At 39.6% G+C, this 13,406-nt stretch overlaps 2 protein-coding genes and 1 long non-coding RNA gene across 3 annotated transcripts; 1 reads left to right on the forward strand and 2 right to left on the reverse strand.

Annotated features, from left to right (window-relative positions):
* Positions 1-54: 54 nt before the first annotated feature.
* Positions 55-8,732, reverse strand: Galphai (G protein alpha i subunit). Its single transcript, XM_020958594.2, has 5 exons — positions 8,133-8,732; positions 1,399-1,870; positions 1,238-1,332; positions 980-1,168; positions 55-921 (listed from the first exon to the last, which is right to left on the reverse strand). The coding sequence occupies exons 1-5, from the start codon at positions 8,251-8,253 to the stop codon at positions 731-733; spliced, it is 1,068 nt and encodes a 355-aa protein (XP_020814253.1). The 5' UTR covers positions 8,254-8,732; the 3' UTR covers positions 55-730.
* On the forward strand, positions 2,540-5,464 carry LOC110191211 (uncharacterized). The gene is made up of 2 exons (XR_002320024.2): positions 2,540-3,008; positions 3,442-5,464. It is a non-coding gene; the product is annotated as an uncharacterized LOC110191211 (long non-coding RNA).
* Positions 8,733-12,073: 3,341 nt separating the features above from the next.
* On the reverse strand, positions 12,074-13,406 carry LOC110190611 (uncharacterized). Its single transcript, XM_086832088.1, has 4 exons — positions 13,140-13,406; positions 12,963-13,081; positions 12,681-12,902; positions 12,074-12,611 (listed from the first exon to the last, which is right to left on the reverse strand). The coding sequence occupies exon 3, from the start codon at positions 12,846-12,848 to the stop codon at positions 12,681-12,683; it is 168 nt and encodes a 55-aa protein (XP_086688214.1). The 5' UTR covers positions 12,849-12,902; positions 12,963-13,081; positions 13,140-13,406; the 3' UTR covers positions 12,074-12,611.

The following is a 13,406-nucleotide window of genomic DNA, read 5'->3' on the forward strand; positions in this document are numbered from 1 at the left end:
GCTAATGCCTAGTGACCCGACGATGTGGCAACTTAGGCAGTACAAATATGTATATTGTTTTATAAATTGTCTTTTTATTTATGCTATTACTAAACATATTAGTAAGTTTACTAGTTACATTTAAGGCTTATAAGCGATCGCATACAACTCCAGGCCTAAAAGTTTACATTAATTCAACGCTGTCAAGCTCTTGGCAAAAAAATTAAATGCGTAACAGCGCCAGGGCTGCAAAACGCAAAAACAAATGTCGCGGTCGAAAAGGGGCTCATCTGTACGATAGAATAATTGCCCCTTTTGCGGCTGCGCCATTAGATAGCGAAAAAGTAACTTAACTAAGTTCCAAAAGAAAACCGATCGAGCTCAGGGGGCTGGTTATTAGGATATACAGAAACTCATCGGTTGTCCTTTGCGTACTTTACATTTGTTAGGGGCTAAGGTTTTTAAATTAGTTAACCTATGGGGTGCGCAACGGTGGTTAACTAAATTGCAGTTGGTTAATTTGTTCCGCGACTACTGGCAACCAAATCGGTTATTAAACATAAGTGTGTGTCAAGCATGTAAAGCATTTTAAAACATATGTATATATATGGAGCATACAATTACGAATTTGTATGTAAATAGAGCGTAAGTGTATCGAGTTCCTTAGCGGGTAATGGAAATGTGTTGACGCGTGTTTTCCTTTAATACTACATACGACGCAAGCTAAATAATGATGATCTCTTGCCGCCCCTTAGAATAAACCGATTTGTTTCAGATTGTTCTTGATGATCACATCAGTGACGGCATCGAAAACGAACTTGACGTTGTTCGTGTCCGTGGCGCAGGTGAGGTGCGTGTAGATCTCCTTTTGGTCTTTTCGCTTGTTGAGATTTTCAAACTTCATGCGAATGTAGTTGGCCGCCTCCTCGAAGGTGTTGGTACCTGTTTTTAATAAGAAATTAAATATCTGATTGATGGTTATAATATCATGGCTTCTTACCTGTGTACTCTGGGAAGCATATCGTCAAGGGAGATCGCTTGATCTTCTCCTCGAACAGATCCTTCTTGTTGAGGAAAAGTATTATAGAGGTTTCCACAAACCACTTGGAGTTGCAGATGGAATCAAAAAGCTTCAGGGACTCGATCATGCGGTTCATTTCCTCATCTTCGGCCAGAACCAAATCGTAGCCTAAAATATAGAGGGGAAAGTGTTAAACGTTATATAAATACACTATTAACTTTAAAAAATAACACCTACCCGACAGTGCTACACAAAAGATGATGGCTGTAACTCCCTCAAAGCAATGGATCCACTTCTTGCGCTCCGATCTCTGGCCGCCCACGTCAAACAGTCTGTAAGAAGAGTTCATCCATTAGAATCACATCAACCCAAAAGTAAACAAAGTCATCCCAACTTACTTAAAGTGCAGCTGCTTGCAGGAGAAGTGCGTCTCAATAATACCAGTGGTCTTGACTCGCGTACGGAGCACATCCTGCTGGGTGGGAATATAGTTTGGCTGCGCGATGCGATCCAGCGAGTTGAGGTAGTAGCCCGCCGAGTCATTCAACTGATATTCACGAGAACGGGCGAAACTCTGCTGTACTCCACCATCCGCCCAGAGTTTCTTCATTAGGAGAACAATCTCGGGTAGCAGGATGCCCTCATCCGCAGCGGAGGCGTGTGTGAAGAACTGGCGGGCAATATCCGTCCTGCCAGGATCGGCAAACTCAATCTTAAGACGTCCCATGGCCCGGATGATTACCATCAGGCTCTGGACAGTGTTGCTGTATACCACTCGACGGTACTCCTCGCACTCCTCCTGCGAGTAGCCAGTCTCGTGGATGATCTTCATCTGTTTCACTATCGTGGATTTCCCCGATTCGCCGGCTCCTAAAATAAATAGCAGTTGGTAAAGGGATTAATTAAATATAATATAAACAATTTAATAAAACACATTCACATGTCTTCCACAGAAGAGGTGTGAGCTCATTCATGCAAAATACTTCTCCCTGGTGGGCGTGACTTGTCCATAACTAATCGAAATATCACGTTCGGAACTCAAAAAGCTGAATGAATCGATGAGTGTACGATCGTAGGAATGAAAATAGAAAGAGGTGGATCCAAACTGAAGTTGGGGGGAATGGGAAGAGGATTTTTATGAATGAATGCGAAGAACGATGCCAGAAAACTCGCTCAATTGGCGGGATCAAGAGGCCAAAAAGCTGCCGGTTTACGCTTAATTGCGCTGGTCATGTTGAAATGAATGAATGAATCTTGAGAATGGGTAAGATATGTACGTCTATGGGCCATATAATGTAAAAGACAAATAATATTTATAGCTAAACAAATTTATTTATTTATTCATTTTCCTCAACCTTAATCATTATTTGCTGAATTTATGTTGCCATGAAATGAGTACCAAAGCCTTTTTAAATATATTATCGCCAAGCTCTTGGGTTCATTGAACCTCCCCCGGCGGCTCCGAGCGATTCTCGACGCCTATCAAAACCCGGGGGAACCTAAAGCCGACACAGTAATACTTCTGAAAACTTTCAATTGTAAAATGAGACCTGACCGCCGCGAGAGCTTTAATAATAAACAAACACAATCCTCTGTCGGCTGGCTGACCACATGAGTTTAATTTCTGTTTCAAATGATAAAAAACATAATCACATTACGTGTTTACCAGTTTCCCTTTTCGATGAAGACAGCTCAGCAATATAATAGTGGAAAAAATGGCAAAATAAAACACTGGAATAAAAAAACAAAATTGGCAACTCTTGCCGCTGAGCTATAGCTACCGGTCTAAGTTTTATTTCAGTTATCAAGCGTTATACGAGTGTTTGCTGGTGATATTGCAACAATGGCGCATTAAGCCGCCTTTTTGTTGCACTTTGGCTCCATTCCCAGAGCCCCATACTTTCGGTCCCCAGTCTCAGTCACAGGCCCCGGATGATTAGGTAATTGCTAGGAGCTCTAAGACAGCATTACTTTCACTTTTTTCTCCATTTTAGGGCTTGGATGATGGGTAATTGCACTAAAACCATGATTGTTTTAATACATTTTGTTTCCTTTTTAAAAATAAATCATGCATATAAGTTTTAAAACTCCCTTGGGTCGAACTATTAGTTATCAAAAGTGGTTAACAAATATGCCAAGGATTGGCATGATTCTTAGTCTTATATATTCAACTTTATTAATAGCTCTTATGATTTATCTTTGTGATACTGATAAGATTCTGAATACTAGCTGTAGCAAGTACAAAACATTTAAAACAGTATTTTTAACCATTAAATTAAATTTTAAAATGTATTTTTAATATACAAATGAAAACCTTAATAATAAAAGGTTTATCGCAATAAAATACCTCTGATACCTTAAAATATATTACTATACCGCCATTACCATTGCTTTGAGCATGTTTTCGTAAACAAAATCCAAATAGTTATTTTTAATTTTAGGTAATCTTAACAATGCGTACTAATTTTGCAATAAACTAAATGTCGTAAAGTGAGAAACAGAGGACACACAAAGATAATGGCTGAAAAACACGGTCGATCGTCGTCACATAATGATGGAAATGACAGATCTGAATACGAATATGGACATTAGGCGACGTTCAGACCTGCCACTGCCACCGTATGGAAAAAAAGAAGACTGACAACGAAAACCACAAATGAACGGCAGAAAAAGGTCAATTTAATAATAATAATAATAGCAACAAATAGTATGTGTGTGTGTGTGTGTCTGGGTATTCATTTATCAATGCACCGTTAGCTGTGTGCCATAACAAGGGAGAAAGACCGGGAGAGGGCTAGAACAACGGCGGTACGCACAAAAGCGATCTTAAGCCTCGCTTACAAGCCCATTATCATCGCGATCGTGCTGATCGTGCCCCTTGCTCAAACGGTATTATAATTAACATCATTATGCAGTGGATATCGCGCGAAGAGCGAAGAGCTCTTGGGGCTCTGGAATCGCAGAAAGAGAGGTATATAAAATGCCTTCTTACCAAGAGCCTAAGGGATCGCAAATTTTTTATATATTAATAATTATAAAAATGAGCTCGTTAAGGTATAATTAAATATATTTTTAGACGATTATATTTTTATATTGGTTTGTTTAAAATTTCAGTTCAGGTTCTTAAGAAAAGCCTGAACTTTATAGGGTCCATATTTGCATTCTTTGAATTGATATATATCAATATTATACTAATATTGATAATGAACATTTTTTAATAAAATCAAAATTTGAATAATTCATAACTAAGTCAAAATAGCACTAATTTGAATCGAAAAGCGGCCCTATGTTAGTTTTAATCATATTATTAAATCTGCATACTCAATTAAAAAATTTTTTAAAATCTAAAATTTTTCGCAATTTTTGAAAATTTTAACGATGTAACCCCTTATAATTTTGAAAAATGTATATTTTTTCCAGACATGCCTAGATCGATTCGCCTTTTGATTCTGATCAAGAATACATATGCTTTATAGGGTCGAAAATGACAACTTCACACCGTTACAAGCTTCTGATTAAAATTATAGTACCCTGCAAGGGTATATTATTCTCATTCAACCAATCCCTCCAGGGCGGGGACTTTCCGGGCGTGTGCAGTCCAGTAATTGGCCAGGGTGATGATTGAAGTCTGTAGAATCATCATTAGAAGCGGTGACTAAGGCCCCCATTGAGAACCCCATACAGAAACAATAGCCAAAGCCAGCGAGAGAAGAGGAGAATCGCGGTACTGCTCCTCTCTTTCTCGTTTTGGGAAAGTGTTTGCGCCATGAGTAATCGTGTTAAATGGCGCCTGGAAGTCAGTTATCTGAGGTGGCGGGGAAATGTGTTAATCAGCGGCGCCAGAGTGTAAAATTGTGCGGATCGACTAAAAAAGTAAACAATTAAATCAGATGAAATAGGGCCGTGCAACGGAAACCCCCACCCTTTCCTAGTGATGAACCCACTGATGACTTTCACGCAAAACCTTACTTATCATCGATTTTTCCCCCCAACTTTCTTATATAAATTATTACGGTTTCATCAATTATTTAACGGTTTATATGGTTGAAAATTGACGTATAAGGTCGATTAGCGATAATTTTGATAAGCGAAATGATACTTTCAGGGTTTGTTTGTATGTGCATTCTTGAAATATATACGAGTATATTTTGTAGATTAAGTCGCTGTGTTGACAGTCTGCTGTTGCTTCGATTTTGATATTGGTGCGTCCGAAGCATGACATTTGTTTTGTTTATATAGTATATTACTTTTTTTTTACAGATATATGTATGTACATATTATATGTGAGAGAAGCTTACTCATGCCCCAAATGCGGCTTAGGTATTCTTTCCTTCTTCGCTCTCACTCTTTCGATGCAAATATCGTTAAAAAATAACATTAATTCGCATTCTTTTTACTTGTACACGAAATGTTATCAGCTTGTGGACTTATGGAGTGAAAAAATAAAAAGAAATTGAACCGAAAGTTGTAGTTTTTCAATTGAATGGCGTGCAGAAAGGGAAAAAAGAGAGAGGGCAGGGCGAATGTAATATAAATTGAGTGTCAGCGGCGGAGGAGCTTTTTATTAAATCTACACAATAAGCCCAGCCAGCAACGTTGGGGGCTGTCAATTCCGAATCCAATTTGAGAAGCATTCGCTGCTGGGACACGCAGAAAAATAATGTATTTTTTGGCATTATATTATTTTGTATTATTTTTTGTATTCTTTATTGAGTAGAATCAGGCTTAAAATTTGTTTTCTATGTTATACAAATAAATGCATGTTCTTTGTCTGAACTATTTTTTCTTAAAAGGCCTCAAGTAAAACCCTACATTTTTTGCCGTGTAGCTCTGGCAGCTGCATTTGGTGGTGGGGCCATTTATTTGCGCTAATATCGTTCACCCCACTTGAAATGTCAGCGGACAAATAACAAAGCAACAATAACAACATTAACAACAGCAACAACAACAACGAATGGCCAATTACTCAGCTTTGAGAGTGGGAGAGTCAGTCACAAAGAGAGAGCGCAGGCGCAGCGGCAGCAGGCAGAAGAAAACAACAAATACAGCAGAGATCAGAGAGCAGTTTTCGTTATAAAAAGAAAAAACAGAAGTGCAAACACACTCGCACACACACGCACAGCAACAATATCAACAATTAAACCAAGTGCAGCGGCAGCGGAAAAATGTTAGCCTGAAATGCAACTAGTGCAAGGTGCTTTCTGGCCTCAGCCGTCAACCTGCATCAACTTACACTGGCCAACCAGGCTTCTTTTTTTCAGCTGGAAAAACAACTGGGGAAATGTGCGATAACAGTGAATAAAAGAAGTAAACAATGTTGGGGGTTGAAAACTCAAAACCTCTAAGTTTTAGACATTTTCTTAGCATTTCCTTTGGCCTTTTTAAAACAGGTTTTTCATTGACATATTTATGTCTCTGGGAAACCTATTTTCGATTTCAATTTTTGGTACCAGGGGTAGGAAAACTATCATAACTAAGCCAACGTGTGTATTCTAGGTATATTAAATCAATACTTTTATGTGCTTATTTTGTGGGTAAATCACAGTTTTTCAATTACCATAACTCAGTCAAAAATTTATTCATTTCCATTCGGACAACTTTTCTGTGCAACTTTTTATAGCGCTAACAAATCAGGATACTAAGTTTTTAAATTTAAAAAATTCAATTTTTTTTTTTTGTCAAATTTTGGCAATTTTAACGATGTAACCCCTTATGATTTTTTAGAATTTTTGAAAAAATTAAAAAAAATATTTTTCAACCGGACATAGCTAGATCGATTGGGTATTTGATGCTGATCAACAATATATATGGAATATAGGGTCGGAAATGACTGCTTCACTGCGTTTCATGCTTCTGACTTAAATTATAATGCCCTGCAAGAAAGTTGATAGTTTATCCAGGTGTTCTTATTATCCACTTTCCACTGTACTTTTTCGCCTGGCACTGGGTGATGCCTTAGTCATCGCGGGTCGCTTCATTAGTAAATCAGCAGCAGTGCAACACAATATCGCAGAAAAGCTGGAGAAAAGCCTCAACTGCATTGTTTTTTCGAAAATGAATGGCAATGAAAATGAAAAGTACACAAGCACTATCTTCGTTCCCATATCGTGTGTGTCTGTCTGTCTATATGGCAGATATGTCTATATGCACAGGTGTGTGGAAAATTTAATTGCAGAAGGTTAGATCGCACCAGCGGCATTTCATTTCGTTTCGCTGCCTTTGCCGCAGAGGTCGGGTCACCAATGCGATGCATTGCGCTGCGATATGATGGCGCCTCGACGCTTCAATGGATGCTTCCCCTTCCCCCGTAAGAAGAAACCAATGCAACCAGAGCTAGAACCACCGATAACCAAGCCTCGTATCAAAGCGCCACAAACATGCGGCGCCCCACTTGTTCTGGCGGCGGCAAGGCGATCCAATCCAAAAGATCTGAAGAACAGTGCGTGCCATAAGACGAGAATCAAGAACGGAGGAGACCCGAGACATTTGGTTTCAATTTACGTTCAATTCCCTTATCGCCAACGAAATATTCGACACATGCATTGCATAATGCGCACTCGAATAAACAGTTGTAATTGCTTATAAAGTTTTATTTACAAACATTTTGGTTCTAGGAAAAAGTTGAGAATAAAGTCTTGAGTTTCTTATAAAAACCAATAAATTAAGGGGTTAGGCATACCAATATCCCCTTAATAATTTGTATTCCTAATATATAAAATTACGAATCGAGGATCAAGGAATTAAAAGCGTTAATAACTCACAAAAAAGTTAGATATCACACTTATACGTTTAAGCAATATCAATTATTTTCGTTATAGCAAGAACCAGTAGACTTTAGGCGTGTCTCACTGTATCGCACAGAACTAACAGTTGTTTGCCAGCCGCTGGAAAGTCACTGGAAGGAGGGGTTATTCCCTAGGGGATTGCCGGCAAAAATCCTGCGCCGAACTCACCACAGTAGCCGAAAAAATAAAACGGTCCACAAACGAAACCCACCCCGCTCAGGCACAAAAAACGAGGTCATCCAAGCGAATTTTGCACCGAATACGGAGTTCGACAAGTAAATTAACGTTAAAAGTAAAAGGAGAATAAAGGAGGGAAGTAGTGGGAAGTAATAAGAGCAAAGACGCACCCAAAAGCAGCAGTTTCACTTCCGAGGCGGCCCGCTCGCCCTCCGCCCGCAGCGCCCGATCGATGTTCTTGGAGCGTTCGATGGCCTCTTTATCGCGTGCTGTACTCACGGCACAACCCATATTCGCTGCTTGTCTTTATCGCTTTTCAATATTAAATCCGCTGGAGCTGCAGCTTGGCAACAGGCACTCGCTCTTCCGGCAACTTCCGCACTTTTCACTCGCGTTTTCCGCACTTTTCGGCAGTTTTCCAGATGCGTCTGCGCGTCGGCTGTACGCTTTTTTTTTCGTTTCTTTTTCGGTGTATTTCCACCTATGCGCCGATCACCCAAGCACACCACACATGCGCACACACAAACACACGCTGGGAAGACACTCCTTAATCCACAGTTGCTTGATTAAACCGCGGTTTCGTTACAAATTCGCGTTCTTTTTCGGATTTAGTAGCACTTAATTTTTCAATCTTTCGTATCCGCCGATTTTTTTTTAGTTGTGAATCACGATCGCTTGGTTTTTTTCTCAAAATGGTACTTATCGTGATATTTTGTTTGACCAAATATCGATGTTGCGATCTGGTCACTCTGAGTTCCGAAGCTGTTATTGAAAATTTTACACCTTACATGTCTAGATAATAATTTTACGCGTTTACAGATACATGGAGTCAAATTCTCATGTAGAATGTTTCTGCTCACACTAAATCCCGAAGCTGTTAATAAACATTTTACACGTCTAGATAACATTTGACACGTAGGAAGTAAAATATATTAACAGACCTCCTCTTATTAACAGAATGCTATCGAGTGTCCATCGTTGATATATCGATATTTAGTTTGCTCAAATATCGATGTTGCGATATTTTCTGTTTGATTTTTTTTTGGTATTTTTGTTTTGGTCACTCTGAATTCCAATGCTGTTACGAACGTTGTTATATTCAGTGACCTGTGTGCTGAAAAATACCATTCTCCTTTTCATAAACCCGGTTCGGAAATAGGATGAATTCTATGTTAACTGTTATAAGCCTTTATAAAGATTAAATGGTGAGAAACCATATGCAAAAACCAATAGCAAAGATCAGTTTATACATTTAAGCATTTTCCAACATTCAAGGCAAGAACTGTCATTTTCGCGGTCAATTTAAAAATGTTTAACAATTAAATTAATATACTTAATTTACTGTTGTAACTAAATGTTCTTAAAAATAACGAATGCATATGTTTGATATAAGCTATTGAAAATATTTCCATTTATTCATAACATTTAAAAAACCTTTGAGTAAAAAAATTATGAATTTATATAATAAACCATCATATTTTGGAATATCTAGAATTAAACGCCCCTGAAATGAACTTATTTCGGCTGGTTAAGCATCGTGATCATTATGTATTGCGATCTGATTATACCCCTCAACTTGCCCTTTTGGCTGGCTCTTTGTTTGTTGTTTAAACGCTTTAAGTATAAATAAACCTTACCGAAAATATGTTTTTGTTGTTGTTGTTCGGATATGCAGGCGGTCGTCGCCCACCCCTTTCATTCTATGCCCCCGTAGCCTTTCTCCACTCCATGTGGACGCAAGCCGAGAGGAAAAAGTTCTCAGGGCTCTGGAATAAATAATATTTGCCTTTTCGGGACAATACAATTTTGAATTTCTGAATTGGATTCCAAATGTGTGCAGTTGCATGTTCGCTTGGCTGGATGCTACAGGGGTACTTCCCTACGAGTGCAAGAGAAAATTGATTTTAGGAAGATATCAAGGATAGTTCCTCTGATATGGCATCTTTACTGTATTCCAAAATCAATGATATTAAAGAAGAAAATTGCCCAGATGGGAGGGCGCGCAGGGCTTTCCGCAGCTAATTTATCTAAACAAAAAGGAGACAGACGAGGCAGGAAGATCGAGAAGGGAATGATAGAGGAGAAGAGCAATAAGAACTCGCAGAGGATGGGGTCGCAGTGCAAAAGTTTCGCCGCTGCTGCTGGAGGAGGACAACGTCATATGTTGCCTTCCCCCTTCCCCCCATGCACATAGGTGGAGGCCATCAACACACGGGTCATGATTTACACATGTTTACACGAAATGTGCGGCAGTTTGGAGGGGAAACGGGATCGCGATCCCGCTGCCGTATGAATGAATGATAGCTTCTCCTCCTGGCTGTCCCTGCTCCCTGTTGCATTGGTTTTGTAATTTATCGTAAAAAGCGCAGGCTAGAGAAATATGGATTTCTGCGGTTATTCTGTGTGTGTATGTGTGTGTCGTGGGAGTAGGAGGAGGGAAGGGGATGCTGCGCTTTGGGTGGTCTCGTTGCCTGTCTCTTTCCCACTTGGGGTGTACAGATGAGGCGCATGCTGCCCGCATTGTTATTGCTCTCGTTTGCTGCAGCTCTCATTGTTGTTGTTGTTGTAGCTGGAATCCCAAACTGTTTGCTGATGCCAACAAATTTGACGAACGTCGTCGTCGTCGTCGGCATCTCATCCAAAAACTTCAATCGGCGTGCGCTCAAAAAACACACACACAAATACACACACACACGAGATAGAAGGAAGCTGGAACAAAAAGCAAAAACAACAAGCTGCCATGCAAACAGCCGCTAGAAGGAGAGGGAGTAGGAGCAATTACAAGGATGGAAAAGGCCTTGAAATAGATATGTATACCGTTAGATCACCCACACACACATGCACATGTGTGCAGAGAGAGAAAATGTTGGTGAATTTACAGAGACAATTAGGTCCATTTAGGGTACACGGTATTCCCTAGTCAGCAGCTTTAGACCGTAGCTTTTCTGCTAGTTTATTTCCCTCTTGATTTTAAAAAAATATATAATACATACTATTTAAATCAATTTTAAAATCAAAAACTTATCAAGCACCAAAAAAATATATTTCTCTCTGTGCAGAGAGTTTAGCACATGTGTTAGATGGCACTGGGCAAACTCACTATTGAGAAGATTAATTTCCCCGATAATTCGGGAAGCGGAAAATTCAGTTTCGTATGAAAACTTTTGCCGCCTCGTTGAAAGGTGGAACAGACAGGCGATTATACCCCCAAAACCCCACCCATTCACACACACGGCACACACACCCAGCACACCACTCACCCGAGAGTGAAGTTGCAGACGTTTAAAGAGTACTGATGGATTCTTCAGGGCGTCGATCGTCGATCGTCGGGCGATTCGATTGATTTTCGGCACTTTTTCAAAAGCCGTCAAGAGGCCGACAAGTAGAGAAAATAAATCGGTGGAGGGAATAAAATGGGTGTAGGGAAGGTGTAGAAAGAGCGAAGGGATATAGCTTAAATTTTGATAAGATTTGAAAACATTTCAAGTCCTATTTTAGAGCAGTTTTGTTTCTGATAAAATTTCCATTACCCTACAAATAGATATTGCTGTGGAAATTTATTATTCGTTTGCCAAAAACCATCTTTAAAGACATCCCCATCCCCAGTTAACCCCATTGATCCAATAAATTCCAACGATTCACCAACGAAATGAGGCCGCAAAATCATAAAATCAGAGCGAATAATCTCTTCAACTAAAATTAGCCGCTTCAGATTGTTTACGCGCTGCTATAAAGTAATAATTACCCACCAACAAAAAATCTCCTATACATATATTACACCGATCCACGATTCAATCGTTCACACCCCAAGGCAACGTACAAAAAAATATATAAAAATAAAGCAAAAAGAATCGAACTGGTAAAAAAGTATTTGAACTATATTGGATGTCTTGGGCCGACAAGTGTGACTATAGAGGAGGGGGTAGACTTTATTTGTTCCCTCATTTGTTTACTTCGACCGAAGGAGGATACCCAAAAATATAGATCTTACATGGCCATACGGTTGCAACCTGCCACCGAAGAGCATGCGGAGATCGGTTCGAGGCAGGAAGCTAGAATCGCTGGCAATGCAATTGAATTGCCATTAAAATTGGAAAGAACCCAGAATGCATTCGATCGTAACCACCACCCACTCTGGTGGGTATTGAATTTATTGGAACTACAAAGTCATCGAGTCGTTCTTGTGCATCTGGAACTTGGACAGAGCTCCCATATGGAAATATTATGATGATTTAGGTGATGGGTTTGCTGCTGAGATCGGGAATCCTCCATCTACTGGGAGGTGAATCCATCTTCTGTGGTCAGCCCTGTTTTTGTCATATTTCTATCTGATCAATCTGACTTTTCTTCAACTCCTCATCCCCAAAGGGTTAAGACTTTGTAAACCGTCCCTTGAAATGTAGTTATATCACTTGTCTGTTTTTGGGTCTGTTCTTCTTCTTCGTCTGGTCTTCTATAGTCGAGCTATTTTTGCCCGATTTTAGTTGGATGCTTTATGGCTTTATAATGTCTGGGAGCGTTCCGTTTTATGATCTGCCCGTAAAACGGACGCCGATTCATGTTGGGCTCCCGGCAACAATATGGTAATTTGTTGGCCATTATATGATCTGATTTGGAACGGGGTTAGTTTCTAGTTCCTAGGGTTGTGCCTATATAGGGAGTAAAGGAGAGATGAGTAATATAGCACTGTACTATGTACTATATGGTATGTTTCTTACCTACGACCTCTTTGGTTCCTCTCCCTCGGTCACCTCGTTCTTAACATCCTTTCGGAATTTCTGGTAATTGTCAAGGATCTTGCAAAAGATACCCTTCTCATTATTCACAGCCGTGTTTTGGCGAAGAATCACCAAAGTTCTGCGACACTGCAAAAATACTCCTGACATTTTATTTTTATATATTTTTTTTGTGAACTGTCTGCCAGAGCGAAGTGTGAGAAACTAAAAATTGAACTAGAAAATTTCAACTCGAAACGGACTAAGGTTATTCCCAAGGCATACTTGAACCTAAATTTTAATTTGAAATACTGTGCTTCAATTTGGCTTTGGGACTTCCGTTTCATTGGATTTGGAATTGTCGGATTTATTGGGTTTGCAGCGTGGACCGGTGGGTTGTATAGCTTTAGGAAGTAAGGAATGATTAAATAAAGTCTCAGGGATATGTTTATATTAACCTACGTTTTCCACAGATATTCTCCGGCTTCTTTTTTTTTGGATCCTTTGATGGCTCGCCCTGGGGCGTGGGTCCTTGGGGTTGCTGGGTTGGTTGGTTGCCGCTCTTATCTATCGATTCCGATAAGAGACGCAGGCGCATTCCTTCTGTAAGTTGAATTAAGACCCGATTCCGTAGCGAATTCATTATTAAAACTATTAACCAAATAGCAGAAAACTAGCTACATAAAATTTTTAATTAAAACTAAAATTTTTTTTAAATAAAAACCGGAT

Source organism: Drosophila serrata, unplaced genomic scaffold, assembly GCF_035046125.1.
Source record: "Drosophila serrata isolate PLE 108 unplaced genomic scaffold, ASM3504612v1 contig_2, whole genome shotgun sequence".
In the NCBI taxonomy this organism is placed as follows: Eukaryota; Metazoa; Arthropoda; class Insecta; order Diptera; family Drosophilidae; genus Drosophila; species Drosophila serrata.

Coding starts and splice junctions, on each gene's coding strand:
- LOC110190611 (XM_086832088.1), bottom strand. CDS start 12,848: ATGTCAGGAGTATTTTTGCAGTGTCGCAGAACTTTGGTGATTCTTCGC.
- Galphai (XM_020958594.2), bottom strand. CDS start 8,253: ATGGGTTGTGCCGTGAGTACAGCACGCGATAAAGAGGCCATCGAACGC. Junction 1,871..8,132: donor AGTGAAACTGCTGCTTTTGG/GTGCGTCTTTGC, acceptor TATTTATTTTAG/GAGCCGGCGAATCGGGGAAA. Junction 1,169..1,237: donor CTTTTGTGTAGCACTGTCGG/GTAGGTGTTATT, acceptor TCTATATTTTAG/GCTACGATTTGGTTCTGGCC.